Below are 22,234 nucleotides of genomic sequence, written 5' to 3'. Positions count from 1 at the left end.
TCTACAGCAAATTTATTAGCACTATAAATCAACTCTAATTTAATTAAAAAAGGAAACCAAGGGACACAACTCCCAAAAGCTCTCAGAAATCTGTAATATATGAATCTTGAATGTACAGGCATGTAAAGCAAGCGCTAAGTATTTTCAACACTCTTTTACCTTCTATATTAACCGTACAAGATAATCTAAAAATAATTGAACATTTAACTATCATTTGCATGTATAAAGTAAACTGCTCTTGCTTAGATCTTCAAACAAGAGACCCATGGGCCACAACGCTCACCTCAGTCACATTGGCCTTCCTGTTCTTCCTTACAAGATTTAAAAAAATTTTTTACCTTCATTCACATAAAAATTTCTTATGTCATATGTGGCCCCACCCTAGCACCAAAGGGTCATGACATAACCTAATTTGAATCAATGCATCCTGGGGAACCTTCAGTATCATTATGACTAACATGGCCTTCCTGTTCTGCAGAAAAAGTAAACAAGAAAGGTGAAAAATTACTCAGTCAAACCCAAGGATCTTTAATTTGGGGGGGGGGGGGGGATGCACCAAATTTGGAATGTTTCCAAAATAATTAAGTGTGGCCCTGTCATTATTAAAAGAATGATTTAAAAATAAAATCCTTATTAATTTCTTTAAAATATTGATCCTATTTGGCCCACATTACAATGTACTACAAAGGGCCTTGATATGAACAAACTTGAATCTGCAGTACCTATGAATCCTTGTATATTAATATCACTAATCATGGCCTGCTGTTTTTGAAAAGATTTTTAACATTTTCCCTAACTTATATATTCCCATGTAAAACTTTGATTCCTGAATGTGGCCCCACCCTCTCCAGGGTGGAAAGGGGTGGGGAAGGAGAGGGGCATGATTTGAACAAACTTAAACCCCATTACCTTAAGATGATTTCATCAAGGCCCTATTGTTTTTGAGAAGATTTAAAAAAAAATTCCTATATATTCTCATGTAAACTTATCTCCTATTGTGGTCCCACCTTACCCCTGGGGGGGCATGATTTGAACAAACTTGAATTTATGCTATTACAGGAAACTTTCACATAAGTTTCATCTTTTCTGGCCCAATGGTTCTTGAAAAGAAGATTTTTAAATGACCCCACCCAACTTTTAAACTAACTACATGTATTTGTCAAACATCTCTCCTTGAAAGAGGATGTGTTCCTTCATTTGATTTTCTTGAGATGAAGATAAAATTGTGAAAAATTTAGGATAACAATGACAATGACAACATTCAATGGAAAATTTTGATCAGAAAAGCTCACTTGAACTTCTGGCTCCGGTGAGCTAAAAAAAAGGCTCAAGGGCTACAATCCTCACCTGAGTCCAAATGAAATATGCTTTGGCCACCAACTCATAGTACATGATTTCAACATTTTTAGATATCGTTTATTGCGCCTTGATGTTAAATTTACAAATTATGGGAAGTGTGCTTATACAGCTGTATCTGCATTCAACACTGTCATCATATGGTGGCTCCAACCTAATCCATGAGGACATGCTGATTTCACCAAACTTGAATCAACAATTAATAAGGGAACTCTTTCGTAAGTTTTGTCTTTTCAGATCAAGTGTTTCTTGAGAACAAAGTTCTTCCCATAATTAATATTAATTATTTCCCCTTGAAGAATAGCATGGCTTTTTATTTGAACATATTTGAATCACCCATGGATGCTTTGTTGAAAGTTTAGTGGAAACTGGCCCAGTGATTTAGGAAAAGATGAAAAAGTCAAAAATTTGCATATAAATACATGTACATACATACATACACAGACAAACTTCATTCAGAAAAATCTAGCTCAGGTGAGCCAAAAAAAGATTACAACCTACAAAGCAAAGCGTGTCAATAAGGAGCTCTTCATAAAAAACAAGTAGTGGTCCTTTTTCATTTAAAGATTTTCTGCAACTTGAGAATACCTTTGAGTTTTAAACACATACTAAAATAGAATTTTATAATACAATAAAGAATATTTTCTTCACACACCTTGGATTTGCTATCATCTGAAACATTCAACAAGTGCAGGTTCCCCTCTTCAATGCTACAAAATAGAAAGTATGTGTAATGAAACAGATAGCCGAATCTGCAAAATTACATGTATGCATAACAGCCTCATATTCAATTTCCATATTGGAAATACATAAAAATTCTGAGTATACACATATGTTGGAAGAATTTTCTTTATACCTAGATCTGGTTCTGCTAGGTCTCTCTTTGGTTCCACCAGATTCCACTAAAAAATGAAAAAAAAAAAGTTTTTTAAGAATTCTCCTTTGATGATCCAAACAAAAAAAGTTGTTGATTACCATATTTGGCTGAATACGCACTTTTTTCCCAAAATAATTTTCTGTGAGAAAGGGGTGCGTATTTTACACCACAATGGGATTTTGATAGGTTTTTCTTTCATGTGAAACACGGCTATCATACGCACATACCGTAGTATTACCTACAGACTTGTGCAATTTCTTGCTGTTTATCGCCATATTTAAAACTTCGGAAAGTTATTGTTGGAATGTAGACTTGTTAATAATGTTATATTTATAACCTTTTAATAGTTAAATTAAATTTAAAAGCAAGTTAAAATTAATTTGAGCTGCATGTTCATCGTCTCCGTGTAGGCCGCCATTAACGATGTTATTTATAGATGTTCACACATTCCTTTGCCACGCACTAATCATAGTACACATGTACCTAATCAGTCAGACACTCGGTCAAAAAAGTAATATGTCATTTTTTAATGAAATACAATAAAATAAAATTTTATTTTAGGTTTTAAATAACTCAGTGAAAATTCATTTCAACATAAACACCCCTGTATACGTCCCAATGAATGGAAGCCAATGTTGTGAACACGTGCGCTTGTCACTTGATAATTACCCCCCTCCAGGCAATTCAATTGTTTACTGACTCCAAATCATTGTTTTTACAGTTAGAGCACTGATTATTTACTGCCCTTATTAATGGCTTTGATTATTTTCTTTCTTAAAAATCGGGGATTGGTTTATGATCTTTCGTATGTATAAGCGTGTGTTGATTACGACACATTAAACAGTTAAACGCTTGTTAAATGTAATTTTACTTTATCTTATATCGGCCTCGTGTTAAAATGGTTGAGAGTTAAAAAAGGAAATATGAAGTATTTTGAAACTTAAGTTTATCATTTACTCGTGCTCTGTAGAAAATAAGATATCCACAAAGATTATCTCGATGTATGAAGACATATATCCCACCTTTGTACATCATTTTTCACAGCTTTGGAGGTGTGTTGATAACTACACTTTATTCGCTTGTTAAATTTTGATTTTATTTTTATAACATCAGCTATTTATTGAATTAATTGATTTCAAGTTCAAAATCGGAAAATCGTAGTCTATGTTTAAAAATAAATATGACAACTGTTAAACTTGCAACAATATCTCGTGCTTTGTTGAAATAAAATTATTTCCACAAAGAATAGTTAGAATACGGCGATGTATAATTTCAATATCACCGTTTGCTGAAAAAATAAAACTCTGTTAATACTTTAATGTAACATTATCTCGTGCTTTGTTAAAATAAATAATTTCCTCCAGATTGCCGCGATATGGAAAGTCAAGATCAAAATATAAAAACACATTTGAATAAAATATCATGTTCTGTAAATTTTCGGCACTTTATCTCCGCGCCGATTTTCATGGCAAATTACTGCGATTTTCAAAAGTTCAGAACACTGCTTGGTAAAATTTTCTGCTGCGTATAATACAACCGAACTGCGTTTTTTTCCCCAGTTTCAGGCTCAAAAAGGGGGGTGCGTATTTTACACCAATGCGTATTATATTCGGCCAAATACGGTATTTTCAAAATTGCATAAGACCTAATGGGCTTGATTATTTCTGAGGTTACCTGAATGACCCGTATCTTTCTCATGCCTGCTCTGTCCATTTACTGACAAAGATTCTACAGGAGTCTCTCCTGGTATCAACTCATATTCTGTCTCTGGACCAAAGATTTCCTGTCCAAATACAGTTTTATGAATAAAGGAACTACTACATTCAAAGTGTCAATGTAAAGTCTATTCTGAAAACATTTATAAGAATATCTTGTTGAATTTATTCTTCCAAAATCTATTTGAGTAAAAATTCAAAATGAAAATCAATAAAATCCTGAACAACAAAAGAATTAATCACCTTGACATTTGCAATCAGCAGCTCCACTGTGCGAGTTTGATGAGGTGTGTCAACCAATGAAGCAAGACTTCCTGTCCCTTCCCTGTAAGAATTGATGACAGAAATTTTTAACAAACTTTCCAAAAAAATGTTAAACAAAAAAAAAAAAAAAAAAAAAAAAAATACATGTACATATTTTTCATTTCAAAAAAAAAATTGCCATTTTAATCAGATAAACACGAGGCCCATGGGACACAGTGTTCACCTTGGTCACTTTTGCCTTGCTGTTCTTTATCAGAGGTTTTTTTTAAATTTGCCTCTTTAGTTTCATAAAAATTTTGACTCTCTTTTTTATACTCGTTAAATTCACACACTGAATGCTGGCAAACAACTCACAATGGCCTCAGAAGAGTAGGTCCAAACACAATACCCAAATTACTGGCAGTCATCTGATTTGTGCTGCTGTAAGATGCTATCCTGTTCAAATAAATTAAGCCAAGACTTAATTCTAATATGAAATATAGAAAAGCAGTGATATCAAGTTCAGTTTAAATAAATACTGTACATGTACATAAATTGGCATATTCAAAATCTAGTGCAATCAAGGGGTATGGAGTTGTTGGCGTAATAATGTATTAGCACTACACATGTCCGTGCCATGTATTGTATTAGTAAATGATTTCTTAGCGGTATTCATGAATTAGCGCATCGTTGTCCGTGCCAAAGCCGCTAAAATATGAAGCCCGCTTTTTTAAGTACACATACAGTTTCACTGACATAAGGTAACAGATGTAGGAAATTAAAAGAGAAAAATGTTTTCTTAGGGGAGATAACTCTTCATATCCATTGAATAGGCATACCTTGCTAAATGGTGCATTAACATTGCACATGTTTTGAAATTGGAATATGGAAGTTGTGATGCCAGGTCCCCTAGTTTGCTTACTGTGTCATCTTCACTCAACATATTACCCATGTTATCCTGTATCACAAAATCAATAAAAATTCAAGAATAATGATGCTAAATGAGCAAATATAATCAACAATTTAAAAACCTTACAAGTTAATTGAACACAATGCTCTAAATTTAAATCTTTCTTAATATATCTTAGCAATAATATATTAGTAATTTCAATCAGATTTTAACTTTAAAAAATTCTTAGTGGAAGTACATATGTATTTCTTTAAAACAAACAGTAAAGAGAGAGAGAGAGAGAGAAATAAATCCTATTTTCCTATTTGTTAATAAGAGTATATGCTATACAGACCTTTGAAACTTGTATAAAACTGGAATACAACTTAAAACTTAGAAGTGGTTCAGGCAGCTGAAAAGAAATTTACCCCTCTTACTTAAATGCACCTCTTGCACGTTAGCTAGGAATGATTACTCCAAAGCCTTATTAAACTTTTTGTAAATATTGGGGAAAAATGTAAGTATTCATAAAAGCATTCATAAACAGAGTAGAGAGATATTACCTGTCTAAGGTAAAGCTTTAGTACATTGGATATAACATTAGGATGCTCATCATCCAAGTTCACAGAATCTGGATCCTTTTCAAACCTTGAACACAATGCCTCTACTTTACTCTTCACGCCTGACATTCTGTATATGCCCTAGAAAATACAGAACAATCAGACAGGTAATCAAAAATCACTTTTCAATTATATATTTTATACCTGTATCAATTAACACAAGAATGATTGTGCTAAAGCAATAAATATGAATCCTGCTAAAAACATGTACAAGTACACAAAAAGTATCATGGAATCATTTTAACTTGTGGGGGTCAATATGTGTGGGCAACCAAAAATGTTTTGATTTTTGGGCACATAATTTCATGGATATGAAAAGGATTCCAAACTACTATACACTGACAGTCATTATTTGTGGGGATGTACATGTAATTTCATTGGTAAGGGTGACCCAAAAAATACACAAACATTGGTCCCCATGAAAAATGATAATACCACAGTATTACACCATTTTTAATTGATACCTTCCCAACATGTGTATTCAATGTACACTGTATAGAATTCATTGCAAATAATCATTCAGTGTAAAACTTGATATGTACCCAATAATTCATTAATTTACAGCCATACAATTTATTTCCTTTACCTTTATTAAAATGCCTCTTTTTTCTATCTCTGTTAAACATTTTGTCACAATACAGGGAATTGCTGAATGACTTTTCTCCACTTGTTCCTGAAAATCTACACCAAATGTCGTGTTACGTCTTTTGTTCTGTCTCTGAAAAAAGCATTTACTTTTGTATAGAATTTATACACCTCCTAATTCATTTATGCACTTTCAAACTCTGCATACTATTCTACAGAACTTTCTAGTAGATGTACATGTACATGATAATATTACAACTATTGTTGATAAGATTCAATCTCTCACCTTCAATAAAGCTTGCAGGTCCAGCTCGGTAGAAGGTAAACCAAGCAAAATGGCTTCACCTAGAATACAAACATGCTTTTTACATAAAACCAGAAAACTGACAAAAAGTAGAAGGCCCCCTAGTGTGCTTTATGTGTTATTTACTTTGAATATAACCATAGAAAAGGGGACTTAAAGATCTGGCTTCTCTTTTTAATGTAGTATATATTGAAGTCTGTAAGTTGAGATATACTCCACATATCTAGACAAGCACTGACAAACAGACAGACAAACAGAATAATTAATATTAGCACATATTTTCATGCATACAGATTATATACATATATTCATGAATTTATATAGGGGAGGCTCTCTAAAGAGACTAAATGTTATCTATATCAAAGATAACCACAGTAAAGTCTATATAAATCATGTACACTCAATGTTACATAAGTCAATACCATCTGTTTCTTCCAGGTCATCAAGTGAGCCAGATTTGACGAAGGGTTTACGTCCACTCTGGTGGGGACTACTACTGGGTGAGGACTCCACAGATCGACTGCTCCCACTGTCAGACTCACTGACTAGAGTTGTCCCCCATGCCTTCACACGGTACCGATCTAAACAGAACAGTAAATTATCTAATCTACAGAATAAAGAATTCCTACATCATAACTTCACACTTCCGAATAAGAAACACCGTAAGATGATATGGTGTTTTGCAAACTACATCAATTAATATTCTGATCAATACAAGAGGCCCAAGGGCCTTGAATCGCTCTTCTGATAAACTGCACAACCTATCACTTCTATTTGAAGCACCTAAGTATCCTGTATATTTAGATAAACCCTTGAAATTCAAATTCACACTCTAAGAACCCAAGATGATTCTAAGCCAATTAGTACCTGAGAGTTGGTCATGGTGACCTACTTACAACTTGTCATTCTCTGAGGATCCATCAACTAAGTTTGATGATTCTAAGCCAATTAATACCTAAAATAATTTTAAAAATCATAACTAAGTAGGTCAAAGTGACCTACTTTTCAGTTGATGTACTCAAAGGACCCAAGATGCATCAACTGACAAAGTTTGATGATTCTAAGCCAATTAGTACCTGAAATATTTAATTAAAGCCATAAATTTTCAAAAGTAGGTCACGGTGACCTACTTTTCAGTCGACTTACTCCGAAGACCCAAGATGCATCAACTGACAAAGTTTGGTGATTCTAAGCCAATCAGTATCTGAAATATTCAATTATGGTCATATAAATTGAACAAGAGGCCCATGGGCCACATCGCTCACCTGAGTAACTTTGGCCATGCTGTTCTTTACCAGATTCCCCCCCTTGTAATACCTATTGTGGCCCCACCCTACCCCCGGGGGTCATGATTTGAACAATGGATGCTTCCACTTAAATTTCAGCTTTTCTGACCCAGTGGTTCTTGAGAAGAAGATTTTAAAAGATTTTTCTTATATATTTCAATGTTAAACTTGGATTCCCTATTGTGGCCCCGCCCTACCCCCGGGAGTCATGATTTGAAGAATTTAGATTCTACACTACCCCAGGATGCTTCCATATAAGTTTCAGCTTTTCTGGCCCAATGGTTCTTGAGAAGAAGATTTTTTAAGATTTTTTCCTATATATTTCAACGTAAAACTTGGATTCCCTATCGTGGCCCCGCCCTACCCCCGGGGTCATGATTTGAACAATTTAGATTCTACACTACCCCAGGATGCTTCCATATAAGTTTCAGTATTTCTGGCCCAGTGGTTCTTGAGAAGAAGATTTTTTAAGATTTTTTAAGATTTATTTCAATGTAAAACTTGGATTCCCTATTGTGGCCCCGCCCTACCCCCGGGGGTCATGATTTGAACAATTTAGATTCTACACTACCCCAGGATGCTTCCATATAAGTTTCAGTATTTCTGGCCCAGTGGTTCTTGAGAAGAAGATTTTTAAAGATTTTTCCCACATATTTCAATGTACAACTTGGATTCCCTATTGTGGCCCCGCCCTACCCCTGGGGGTCATGATTTGAAAAATTTATAATCTACACTACCCCAGGATGCTTCCACATAAGTTTCAGCTTTTCTGGCCCAGTGGTTCTTGAGAAGAAGATTTTTAAAGATTTTTCTTATATATTTCAATGTAAAACTTGGATTCCCTATTGTGGCCCCGCCCTACCCTCAGGGGTCATGATTTTAACAATTTAGAATCTACACTATCCCAGGATGCTTCCACATAAGTTTCAGCTTTTCTGGCCTAGTGGTTCTTGAGAAGAAGATTTTTTAATGACCCCACCTTATTTTGTCTTTTCTTGATAATCTCCCCTTGTAAGGGGTCTTGGCCCTTTATTTTAACAATTTACATTCCCCTTCACCCAAGGATACTTTGTACCAAGTTTGGTTAAAATTGGCCCAGTGGTTCTTGAGAAGAAGTCGAAAATGTGAAAAGTTTACAGATGGACGGACAGACAGACAGACAGACAGACAGACAGAGGGACAGACGGACGGACGGACGACGGACAAAATGTGATCAGAAAAGCTCACTTGAGCCTTCGGCTCAGGTGAGCTAAAAATAGGTCACAGTGACCTACTTTTCAGTTGACATTTTTTGAGGACCCAAGATGCATCAACTTACAAAGTTTTATGATCATAGGCCTTAAAATGTCCAAATTATGCCTCTAAAACACTTTGAAATGGAATGCCTGCAAAGTTCCAAAAGTAGGTCACTGTGACCTACTTTTTAATTAATATGTTTTATCGCCTCAAGATGCATCATCTTACAAGCTTTAATGATTCTTAACCTCTTGGCATTCGAATTAATGACCTTAATTGTTTTGAAAACGATTAGCCATAAAATTCAAAAAGTAGGTCAATGTGACCTACTTTTTAGTTGATGTACTTTGAGGACCCAAGATACATCAACTGACAAAGTTTGATTATCATAGGCCTTAAATTGTTCAAATTATGCCTCTAAATCATTTTGAAAAAGAATGGCCGCAAAATTTAAAAAGTAGGTCACCGTGACCTACTTTTGAGTCAGCTTGATATGAGGTCCTTAGATGCATCAACTGACAAGATTTGATGATCCTAGTCCTTATAGTAAACAAAATATCAACATTTAAATAAAATGTATTTTTTGGTCAACTTTGAAGTGACCTTGAGACCACGCCCTTTGCCCCAGGGTGATGCCTTGAACAATTTTTAATCTACAACATATCCTCATCCTTTTGTGTAAGTTTGGTGATAATCTGCCCAGTGGTTCTTGAGAAGAAGATTTTTTAGCAACCAGTACTTTTGTTTCTATTTTCCTAATTATCTCCTCTTGTTTAAGGGTCACAACCCTAGTTTTAGTATAAAAGGGAGCCCTTGGGCCAAGGATACCCTATTACAAATTTGACAATAATTGGCCAAGGGGTTCTTGAGTTATGGCCCATATTCTAAAAAGTTTACGCACACCGCACAAATGGCCATAGCATTAGCTCTTTGAGCCTTTGGCTCAGAAGAGCTAAAAACAAAATTGTTGTGATCAGTCCAAAACTATCATCTCAATCTTCAAACAATGCAATTACAGAGTATTTAAGTAAAAGTTAAATGCATGTACATCTTTGTATTCAAACATTACACTTTAATTTTTCCAGATATCAAATTTTTGGAATATTGTTTGAAATCAATATCACAATCACACCATTTCTACCCATTAAAGGAGATCCATCCTGCAACTGAAGATCATTAGAGGACCCTGTAGACTGGCCACTCGTCTTCCTTAACTGAGATTCTCTACAAAAAACATTACTTCCCTGTTTGTTACTTTAGATTACAAGTGTTTTAATTTCAACAAAAATTTCTGAAGTGTTATATTTCTTTAAGTTGTACACGTTTTTGTTTAAAACAATCTTAAATAATGAATAATTTACAAAATATGAAAAATTTCACAAAACAAAATTAAAATTTTGTATACCTTGAAGATATATAGGGCTCGAACACAAAAGCATCCTCTTTCATGGGTACATTAGTGGGGGACATGGAAACACTGCGAACAAAGGCCCCATACTGAGAGCCTGGCTGGTAGCTCTCACTGGCCTCGTACAGATTTTGGTATTGAACAGGGACAGGGGCTGTCACAGTGTGTAGAAGATGAAAGTAATCCACCGTCACCTGTATAATACATCAAAATACGACAGTCAGGAACAAAACTGGACTGTATTATCTAAAATACCATATGTACGACAACACTTACGGTTTTTATAACTTGGTCACACAGCAAAATCTGCTCTCTGATCTTTGACAAAAGTTCACTCTACAAGTATAACATTTCATAGATATGTTATAGACTATTTCACAGAACAGTTTATTACAAGGTACGGTATCCTGTTCACTGCCTTCTATTTAATCTAAATTTTGTACCTTAGTTTTGGCTAGTTCTTGCTGTTTGGAGTTGGCCTCTGCCACACATGCTTTGTATGTCGTCTCTGCCTCTGCTGCCTAGAAATCACACAAAATCAATCTGTATTAATTTTTAAACAAATCCAGAACAAGACAATGCTCCTATAAATACATCAAGTTAATTTCCTAAGCCTTCTTTACCTTGTGCATAGCATCTTCCTCCACTTTCTTCTTTTTGTCCATTTTACTGAGTACACTACTGCTGTTGCTCTTGTCTAACAAGTCCGACTCCACCTTACTGGATTGTTCCCGGGCCTTCTCATACTCCTGTTTCCTCATTATGTACATAGAATGGGACTTCCTCAGGCTGTTTACTGCCTCTTGCTGATAAAAACATGAAATCATTTTATCAACTCTTGTAAGAAGAGAGAATATGTGTCATAATTCTAGAAATGATGGTTTTGACAGAATTACTGATAAAATAACAAAATATCATTTTCATTATCCAAGTACCAGACATAAAATAAAATAATGCCTTGTCTCTATCACTTCATTTTGTACTGAATAAGGCTTTCAAAAGAATACTGTACATGTAAGAAAACACATATATATTGCATATGACTTCCTTTTATTAGGAAAGTTACATGTATTTACCATTTTCTTAACTTCTTTAACCCAGGTGTCTTTAATCATTCTTCTCATCTTGTCATGCTCTATCCTCCTTGTGGTTAGTGGCTGTTGATTAAGAAGAAGAAAATAATTTACTATATGCAAGAGATACAGAGAGAGAGAGAGAGAGAGATACAGATACAGAGAGAGAGAGAGATTGTTTATTTCTGTCATACCTCCACAAATTTAGCTGACTGAACTAGGGCCTGAGTGGCTTGACAAGTATTGGCATATTCAATATCCTACAATACAAAGACACAATGTTATAGAGCAGCAAGTACTTATCAGCATTCAACCACGTCATGTTTCCCATGAAATACTATTCAGACATTCCAGTTACTTAACTGAATCTTTAATACCTACCATATAAAATCTGAAACTTTATATTTAACAAATTGCGTATAACCATCTGAATCTTTAAAAATGTTGTAATTTGTGAAAAATATATACAGACACACAAATAAACAGATAATTTGAACAACTCTACATTTTCATGGAGTATTTTCCTGACTTACTTGTGAGATCACTGTAGAGAACACAGACTGCAGAGGTAAATAGTCCTGTAAAAGAAAAAAGAGGCCCTCAAGCTACAATGCTCACCTGAGTAACATGTCCCAGAGAAATGAAATCACACTGTAGGCCACTAGCATTATAATTTGACAAGTTGTAGCTTTGTATTTCTTTGAGATTTTAGTCATTCCTGCATACCCTTTCAAAATCTCACTAGACCCTTTTACACTTTAGTTAAGCTTGTAATAAGTTACTTTTCAGGGTTTGTGAATAAATTGAAGATTTTTATAATACCCATTCCTATTTTTATGTAATTATCATCCTTTTGAGGAAAACTACATTCATTTGTAATTATTTTTTTAAATTAATTCATAAGTCAAAATGTTCTGTAGAATAATTATTTAGGTGAAGGATCTACAATACATAGGGAGGTACAACCTTGCATAAGAAATGTTTATGCAAGCCTTTAGATAAGATGGAGCAGAATAGAGATAAGCAAAAGTCATTTCTACAATTTGCAAGGCTTTGATAATTTTGTTTCTGAAAAGCCATATGACATGCGAGACAAAGAAATAGAAATTCAGTGTACATTATTCTGTCATTAACTAAAATACAATCACCATAATTACCTCTTCCGAAATGACAGGAAGCATATTGTTTGCCAATCGAAGAAGATTCTTGGAGTAATCAGTTTCTGTAAAATCAATCCAAATACAATAAATAAGTTTTCTTGCCTCTCAATATGGAAACTTACTCTTGTCCAATACAAAATTAGGCATGTCAATGCAACAGAGGAGAGCAAAAAACTATCCTTGACTTCAATTCAAAGTGTCAATGATCCAGGAAGTAAATCCAATATATCCTTCTTCAATGAAGTCCGAGGGAATTTTTTTTTTATAATGCACACTAGACAGCCAATAGCCATTTAAGGTTACTCTCCAAGATCTGATATATGATTTTATTCAATTTGCATAGCTTACCTAATTGAGTTTTTTTCTCTATATATGTTGTAATTTCTTTCATGTACTTGGACCATGCTTTGGCCCTTTGCATTGCCAGGTCGACTCCAGCTTGTAATCGAAGAAGCACTGTATCAATTTCCTCAGGATTCATCACTAATGGGTAAAATAAAACAGAAACAATAATCCACACAACGTCAAACAAAATATTTCAGGATATGGAGCACTTCACAATTGCACAAAAATTTATAAAGACAGTTAAACATTTTTTTTATGTTAGCAATTCCGCTTTTTAAGGAGGATGAGAGCTTTCCTGATGATGCAGTTTCATGTTAAATTGCTTTGCAGCAGTCATCAGTAAGTGAGATGACAGAAGCTGCAGACAACAGATTCATTAGCTGTCATGCCACTATCACAATTACATACAATGTAAACCTGCTTTATCATTTCATCTCACTAAATGAAAAGGTCAATGTTACCTCTTGGGACTAATCTGATATGCCCTTTGAGGACAATGCCTAGTTTCTATATAAAACAATTACATCCTACTACTGGTGGAATTCTTCCTCAGTAGGACAGGACTCTTGTCTAGCTGTCTGAATGCCTCACACTATTAGATTTTGTTCTGGGTAACAATAACTTACTGTCTTGAGTAGCCTGATCTGCAGCACATAACCCGGAAGTCTTCTCCAACTTCAGAAGATCTCCATAAGACTATATCAATAAATATTAGGAAATTTAGAAGTCAACCATTCAGATCAGGAAATTAAAAATACAAGCACAGTATTCTTCTTAGAAGGAAGAGGTACCAATGAATGTATACATGTTCTTGATAGCTGATGAAGAATGATGGAACCATTAATGAATAACTTTGTGTTAACCAAAATAGAATTACATTCTCTCCCTCTCTCTCTCTCCTGCATCCCTTACCCATTTTGAAGCAAAAGAAAACTCTAATGATGACATAAATTATAGTGTTTAACGCACCTCAACACATACCATCTATATGTTAATCAAAGTATCTTTGCATAAAACAGTAAATCTACAAATTTCTGTGTAATTTACCCACAAAAAATACTTATGACCACCTAATACATCACCCCAAGGGTAATCATGATGCAGAAAAATACCAAAACATATTGTTCAATGTTGTTGCCTTGATGTCGCAAGTTTATTAACTCACATTTAAAGTTTCTAAGAATAAATCGATGCTTTAATTTCCAAGTGGCAGTGATTGGAATTAGCATATCTACCGTATATACTCGCCTATAAGTCGGTTTTTTGGGAGTTAACTTTTGGTCCAAAACTCTATGTCCGACTTATAGGCGAGTCATCAAATGCTTGGTATTTTTCTGGACGACGAAATGTAGTATTTTTTGCATTACTTCAACGATTACAGTTGAGAAATGTCTGGACGTATTATTATATTATTTATGTATTCTAAGATTATATATAAAGTAAAAGTATTTACATGTTTTAATGATTTTATTTTGATCTTAATTGTATATTATTTATTGATTAATTATTAACAAAAATATTTCTTTGATTAACTTGTGACTTACTGTAAATCTATCGTTTATCGGTAAAATGGAATTGCAAACCCGATATAATACGTTTAGCATTAATGTATAATTATATGTACCGTCTGCAATGTTTTTGACAACAGATATGATATTCTTAAAAAATAATTCAGAATATTATTCTGGAGTCTATTAAAACTCGATTGTTTATGAAAATGCTTCCCATGTGTGGTACACAATTTTCTCAGGCCGCGTGCCACTAAATAAACATGGTGTCAGGTAAGGGATACAGGTATTTAAGAGACGATAATTGCTAATAAAAGACCAAACATAGCGCTATTAAAAAATATAGATATGGCTTGGACATTGAGCACCTCCTAATTAAATATCATCAAAATGTTGGTATACTCGTTACATAGTTCATCACCATGCCAAAGAAACAGAGATCCGCCAATGATCGAGATCGGTGTATAAAATATACAAGACAAGGGATTTAACGCTTAAACAAAACAGTATAGAAAGAAACTAAAATGGTAGTGGTTTGGTTTGTTGAAAAATAAAAATATTAATTACCGATGTCATATCCTAACATATTATTTGAACACAGGTAAATACATTAAAGTATTGATATGATATTTATAAGAGAAGAAAAAAGAGAGATAAAATATCGGCGTAATTTCTTAAAATATTATTTGAAACACATGTTAAAACATTAGAACATTGATTTGAAATTGTCCACCGATCCTGGCAAAAAGTTATACCGACTTATAGGCGGGTCAATGGCAAATCCCTCCAAAATAACCTCAAAAATCATCACCGACTTATAGGCGGACCGACTTATAGGCGAGTATATACGGTATTAAAATTTTTTAACAATCTATGAAATTCTTAACAAAACCAAAATTCTGCATTAAAAAATTTCACATCAGCATATTTATTTCAGTTTGGCTTTGTCAAAAAGGCTGAAGATAATAGTAAAAAGATAAGCAAAGCTCAAATCAATAATGAACAATTTTGCAAAATGTTCCAACAACTTTCAGATGTTGCCTCTTGAGTCACATGTGTACTCTGAGAAATCCAAATGGCATGTAAATAAGTGTGTAAATGTGTAAATAAAAGACCAAGTACAATTATATTTTTACTTTCATTTTTTTTTAAACATCAAATTATGATGTAAGGATGCACAGGTAGTGTAATAACTGAAGGCAGAACCAGAATATATTTTGACCCTCTAAAAAAAAACTCCCAAAAGTTTACTTTAAAGGATCATAATGACCCCTTGTTTTTAACATCAGTGGAAACACTCAAAAAATGCATTCAGGAATTACAAAAGGGGAAGGGTTACAATTTAATGCTTTTAAAACCTTATGAAGGTAAGCTAAAAGAAAAACTGCAAGTAAAACTTACCTTTGTTTTGTCCACTTTCTCCTGCTTCACTAATGCTATGTTCCCCAGGTCCCCCATCAGATACTCTGACACACTGAAACAATTTACAACCACATGTAACCAATCTATTGACTATATATTTTCCTAGATAGATATTATAGATCAATAATTTATATATGACAATAATGCATTCAAGATACTTCAGCAACAGTTTGACATTTTCTACATTTACCCACCTGCTGCTAAAAGCCAGAGCCAGTTGGTCAATTGCTTCACAAAAATTATGTTCAGCTATGGAGGCAGGAGATTCACTATAGTCATGTGCTGAAATGATAACATGTTACTATCTCAGTATATAATATCAAGATACACATTTCATAATGCAGATTTTCTCTCTCTCTCCCCCCTCTCCCTCTCTCTCTCCGGTGATCGTAATAAAAAGGGAAACACTCATTGTGAATTTTCTAATGTAAGAAAAATTTAAAAACAAGCCACATACTTTTAATTTTGCTGATTAGGGCTGCAGACGATGAGAACAACTCTGTTGATTGAAGAGCAGGATATTTATTCAGAATGTTCTTCAAGATGGCCAGGACTTCTCCCAGACGAGAATGGGACATAACTCTGAGATCTTCTCCAGACCCTGAAACATGGTCAAAACAAAACAAGGTGAGAAACTTAGGTGTGTGTGCCATTTAATGCTTGATTTTTGATAATAAGTTCAGGGATTTTCCTAATCGCAGCATTGTATTTGTTCAATAAAACATGCATACTTTCTCCAGAAAAATTTTAAGTCAATCACCGATCAGCAGTGTTCAGAGATGGTTTGCTGATAAAGGTGTTTTATCTTTGGCTTTTATCTTACAATTTTTTTTCACTTGTAATTGTTTATTATTCAGCTTTACCTGCCTAGATATTCTGCTCTGTAAAACTTTTACAGTAATTGCCTTTTCATGTCAAAATGACAACTGCATGAGCACACAACTTTTGTCCGAACTGATTCTCAAAATACAGTATTTTCCAAAAATTGCCTTAAGTATGCCCAACCTTTGTTTTCTTAACAACCATAAAATATAACCAATTGTTGTCTTGTTTGATTCAGGTAAAATTGAGTGCCTAACTCTGTAACCTTGACAATCGTAAACTTCCTATTAACAAAGGTTTGTGGCTTTTGATCTGAACAATAAAAAACAACTCTTATATCTTAAACACTTTAAAAGTTCCAATATAAACTAGACGTAAAGTTTAAATTAGCAGTTGATGACTAATTATGCAGAGCCCTTAAACTAAATACTAAAACATTACCATATCAATCACATTGATCATTATTCAGATGTTATAAAAATTATGCTTTTGAAAATAAACCATTTTAAACCCTTTTTATTAAATTCTTATTACAAATAATCTTTTATTACCTGCAAAGTCTGTAAAGATAGTTTTAAGGTGGGAGAGGCCATCTGAGAACAATTTGACTTGTTGAGTGAGGGCCAATATATCATCTTGGTCCACAGGGCCAGCAGTGGCCTTCTGATTATTGTTCAAGTTTGACAAAGACATGCTCTTGGTCATCTTCTGTCCGAGCGAACTCTGAGGGTTGGGGTTCTCTCCAGCTCCCCTTGGCATGCACTTCTCTGGTCCCTGATAATTCAATTTTATCATAGAAATATCAAAATACCATAAAATACAATGTTTCATAGATTGTGAAATGATGTATCTTGCAAATTTCTATAGTCCATTCCTAATCAGTCAATCTCTTCAAAAGTACAACATTTAAATGCAAAATTATGGACTGCATTGCCTTTTACCTGACATTAAAACTGATATATGCTGCACTTTATCATTAAATCTTTAAAAAAAAATTGAAGCTACGTACCTTTAATTTATAAGAAATACAGGTACCCAGTAAAAAAGCAAGATGAACGTTTACCTGTATTCAAAGTGTATTTTCAAATTTCTTATCATTTTCACTACATAAAATGGTCATTAAATCAATTACCCTCTAGGACCATTTAAAATCTTGAACAAATAAAGAATGTAAACTAACGATTTATATAATGACTTCACAATCACTTCAAGATATGGGGGACAGTAAAGCAATGTTTGGACTTCACACAGTTTACAAGCATTGAGAGCTGGCCCTTTTACAGGCCTATCATCCAGTCACACTCTAACTGTCAACCCCCACATCTCTGATCAGTGATCTATGAAGCTGAATAAAAGCTTTGCTCATTAAATTCACAAGGTACATCCTAATCTCACTCTACAATGTACATTAACATCAAATTAACCCAGCATTTCCTACAAACATTATTTCAAAAGTTAAACATTTGTAGACCTGACACGTAATCAATACTTGAATGTTTATTGAACCATTATTTACAGATTGGTCAAATCGAACAAGTCACATTTGCATGTTTATATACTCTGCTAAATTGTCTGTTTGCATGTTTATGTCTCCTGCTAAATTGTCCACACTGAAAATACAGCCATAAACATCCCTCTCATTGATTTGTACAAGTGAATAATTGGGAAGGTATCTGTTTACAAAGGTGACATGCTGAACCACAGAAGAAAAAACCAAGATAAATTATGGATGTGTCATTCAGAGTAGAGATTTTCTACTAAGTGGAATTTGGTCTTCAAAATGATAAAATACTATATAATTTTAAAATGGACTTTTTTTCAATTTTTCAAAAACTCAACAGAAATATTTATTAAATAATAATAAATATATCATGCCACTCAAGTATGACAGTCAATATCCCTTCTAAGTATTTTATCTCTAAGCATTGTGAACTTTTATGCTAATATCTATTGAAAAAAAAATGTATCCTTCTACATTAAATTCCATTTCTGCTTAGCAATACCCTATAAACTGCATCTACACACACTTAAGACTATTTTTAGTTTTGTCATCATTGCTACAGTATCAAGTATATTTTACACAATTAGGGAATGCATTCTGTATGATATTGATAAAGCACTGATGAGAGCATTTCACCATTAACACATTAATGCACCATGAGAAATATAGTATGTTGCTAACACTACTTGGCTCAAGATTGACACTAGAGTAAGTGAGTGTAAAAGATATAGAGTTTTAAAAAAATCACCTGAAAAGTCAGATAAATGCTAAAATAATATTTTCTAAAGCCCCACCCATGATTTGACTTTTGATCCGCCACATAAATATAATATCTCTAAAGTATGTTTCATAGTTTGGTCCTTTAGCGAACGTTTCATGCTTTAAATCAATTACAACACAATAAATGTGGACAAAGTTTTCATTTTAAGTTACAGACATTGTCATGCATATACCTTTTGTTCCACTGCTTCGAGACTTGGTATTTTCCTGCCTGATGCTAATTCCTGGCGTTCCAATGCGGACATTATGAAAACGCCTTGAAAATCTCAGCACAAGCACCATAATTATCGAGTATTTCCATGTCAATTACATTTATACTGGTCTATACAACGCTTAAAACTGCTATATACAAAAGTTCATAACTTTGACAGAACTTCCAAAACTTAAAGAAGTCGGCCATCATTCGACCGGAAATGAATTAGTCACGTGACCTCTCTAATACCTTTTGAAAGGTAAAGGCCTTATTAGCTTACCTATAGATTAGCGGGGCTAATCAAAATTGCAATACGTCAGATTAAATTTTTGCATTTGTCCTGCGTAGCGTTGTGGATGCGTTTCTCATGTTATTCATCGTGTACTATTCTATAATATATGGGGGTTTTTTTAAGTGAGCATTTTTGAAAAGCAGCTCTGACTATTTAAAATTGTCATTTATAATTTAGAAAACAACAATTAAACACACAATATATATTATATACACTGTTACTTCAGTTACACACAGATGTCGTTAATTTGAAACATTCATAAATTCAAGTAAATTACCTTGAACATTAAGCATAAATTTAATTTCAATCATAAATTTAATGATAAAAATTTTTATTTTTTATTTAATCATACATTTCTTAATTTTTTTGTTTTTTGTTTCTCGGTGTAAAAGAATGTGAGTTGTGATGATTCAATGATACCCCTCCCTTTTTGTAGAAATGACCCTTAATAATCTGTTAAATCACACCTTGATTCTACTGGGGTTTTTTTTTTGTTGCTGTTTTTTTTTCCTCAAAATATTTTTGAAGACTTGGTTCCCTCCTCGGTGACAACTGCAATAACGGGCCTTGTAAACGGGAAATTCACTAATTTAATCGGAAATTTACTACTTCAACCCAAATAATCTGACTCGTTTTGAACAACTCAAACGAACATAACTCATTTATATATATATATATTACCTTAATAGGCACAGAAGCGCTGTTACAAGTGCAGTTTCATTGATTGATGTTCATTTTACGACTTAAACTTCTTCCTCGACTTGAGTCTCATAAATCTGCAGTTGAGGCTATCTGGTTAAATCTACACAGATAGCCAAAAACCAAACAACAACAACAACAAAGAAACAAGATGTGTTTGTGAAACACTGATGCCCCCGTATGGCAGCTTATGGTGAAGGTTAAAGTTTCTTCAAATGCAAGTCAAAATCCAGGCCAAAAGATAAAAAATGTTGATACCCAAAGAAAGGTCTTGTCTCGAGGAATACACCTGTGGAATTTGAAAGACCTAGATACAACTGTTCAAAAGTTATGGCGAATGTTAAAGTTTTTAAATAAAAGTCAAACGTCAAGGTCAAGGTCAAAGTGGTTGGTATCCAGAGGAAGATCTTATCACAAGGATTACATATGTGAAGTATGAAAGCCCTAGTACCAACCATTCAAAAGTTATGGCCAAGGTTAAAGTTGTTCAAAAGTAGGTCAAACTCCTAGGTCAAGGTCAAAGGGTCAAAGTGGTTGATATCCAGAGGAAGGTTTTGTCACAAGGAATACACATGTGAAGTTTGAAAGCCCTAAGCACCAACTGTTCAAAAGTTATGGCCAAGGTTAAAGTTTTTCAAAAGTAGGTCAAACTCCAAGGTCAAAAGGTCAAAGTTGTTGGTATCCAAAGGAAGGCCTTGTTACAAAAAATACACATGTGAAGTTTGAAACCCCGAGCTCCAACTGTTCAGAAGTTATGGCCAAGGTTAAAGTCTCAAAAAATTTTGCAAAAGTGGGTCAAACTCCAAGGTCAAGGTCAAAAGGTCAAATATGATGGTACCCAAAGAAAGGTTTTGTCACAAGGAATACACATGTGAAATATGAAAGTCATAGCTCCAACCAATCAAAAGTTATGGGCAAGGTTAAAGTTGACAACAGACAGACAGACAAACAGACAAACGGACAAACAGATAAACAGACAAACAGACAGACAGGACAAAAACAATATACCCCCGGGATCTTTCGATCCGGGGGCATAATAAAACAAACAACCCCCCCCCCCCAAAAAAAAACAACAGCAACAACAACAAAACTAGGGGTATATGAGCAATGGGTTCACAAAATGCGCCCCCCCCCCCCCCCGCTCCACTAAAAGTATAATGGCAAAATAAAAAAAGGGAGGTGCACAATGACACTATGTGATTTAGATTCTGGAAAACAGATGCATGGGCACTACATAGTATTACGTACACCCGTATCACTATATACCCCCTGCTTTTCAAGGGGGGGGGGGATAATAAGACAAATCACAAATAATAATCTATACTTATAAATTAATAAATTTTGCAAATAAACTCCGAAACGGGTGCACCAGAGTTCTTACTTACTCCTCTAACAATACACTAGATACAAGATGATGTCCGTAAACTATATTTAGATTTCACTCGCAAAGTAAGTTTCGTACATTAAATTAAAAGTCTACTTTTATTTTCTATAAACAGCCATGAATTAGCAAAAACGTGAGTACGGTGGCGTTTCCGGTTGGCGGATCTAAGTTGCTGGCAATTTTTAATGAAACTGACACGAGCAATCGTTTATTTATTTCATAAAACGTCATCACTGAATTATTCAATCAAAACTTGATTTAAATGATATAAAAGAAATAAGTTGTGATAACCGATTAAAAAGGGAAATGTGTAAATTATTTTCGTCATTCACCGATCTTAATATTGACGGAAGCTTCTAGAACATCATATAGCATCGAGCCCGATGTTTAAAAAAAACGAGGTGCATATAGCTGCATAACATAAAAAAGGCTTTTGTGTGATTGGTCATTGAAATAATGGTAAATCATTGATAACACTATAAGTTGTGAATATATTTATATATCGAAAGACTATTACCTATATATATATATACATG

General features: G+C 34.0%; 1 protein-coding gene across 2 annotated transcripts in view; it reads right to left on the bottom strand.

Moving 5' to 3' along the window:
* The window catches only part of LOC133184348 (uncharacterized), a 32,284-nt gene extending 12,720 nt beyond the window's left edge, over positions 1-19,564 (bottom strand). Inside the window, exons 1-27 of one of the 2 annotated variants that reach the window (XM_061319392.1) lie at positions 19,304-19,564; positions 17,401-17,623; positions 16,485-16,628; positions 16,222-16,309; positions 16,007-16,079; positions 13,724-13,793; positions 13,101-13,235; positions 12,750-12,814; positions 12,126-12,170; positions 11,787-11,852; positions 11,596-11,676; positions 11,143-11,325; positions 10,963-11,040; positions 10,796-10,855; positions 10,517-10,713; positions 10,244-10,335; positions 7,012-7,170; positions 6,572-6,630; positions 6,287-6,418; positions 5,644-5,781; positions 5,436-5,492; positions 5,031-5,149; positions 4,567-4,647; positions 4,192-4,273; positions 3,908-4,016; positions 2,213-2,258; positions 2,012-2,066 (exon numbers count right to left, since the gene is read on the bottom strand). In XM_061319392.1, the coding sequence (XP_061175376.1) occupies positions 2,012-2,066; positions 2,213-2,258; positions 3,908-4,016; positions 4,192-4,273; positions 4,567-4,647; positions 5,031-5,149; positions 5,436-5,492; positions 5,644-5,781; positions 6,287-6,418; positions 6,572-6,630; positions 7,012-7,170; positions 10,244-10,335; positions 10,517-10,713; positions 10,796-10,855; positions 10,963-11,040; positions 11,143-11,325; positions 11,596-11,676; positions 11,787-11,852; positions 12,126-12,170; positions 12,750-12,814; positions 13,101-13,235; positions 13,724-13,793; positions 16,007-16,079; positions 16,222-16,309; positions 16,485-16,628; positions 17,401-17,623; positions 19,304-19,375 (2,709 nt within the window). In that variant the 5' untranslated portion in view covers positions 19,376-19,564. The remainder of the gene's footprint in view (positions 1-2,011; positions 2,067-2,212; positions 2,259-3,907; positions 4,017-4,191; positions 4,274-4,566; positions 4,648-5,030; positions 5,150-5,435; positions 5,493-5,643; positions 5,782-6,286; positions 6,419-6,571; positions 6,631-7,011; positions 7,171-10,243; positions 10,336-10,516; positions 10,714-10,795; positions 10,856-10,962; positions 11,041-11,142; positions 11,326-11,595; positions 11,677-11,786; positions 11,853-12,125; positions 12,171-12,749; positions 12,815-13,100; positions 13,236-13,723; positions 13,794-16,006; positions 16,080-16,221; positions 16,310-16,484; positions 16,629-17,400; positions 17,624-19,303) is intronic. The other variant, XM_061319393.1, reaches the window with a different exon arrangement.
* Between the last annotated feature and the right edge of the window lie 2,670 nt (positions 19,565-22,234).

The sequence above is a fragment of the Saccostrea echinata genome, unplaced genomic scaffold (assembly GCF_033153115.1).
Source record: "Saccostrea echinata isolate AGI-Se365-2 ecotype Australia unplaced genomic scaffold, CSIRO_AGI_Sech_v1 ptg000010l, whole genome shotgun sequence".
Lineage (NCBI taxonomy): Eukaryota > Metazoa > Mollusca > Bivalvia > Ostreida > Ostreidae > Saccostrea > Saccostrea echinata.
Note: the sequence above shows the minus strand (reverse complement) of the source record. Positions and strands in the feature narration are given on the sequence as shown.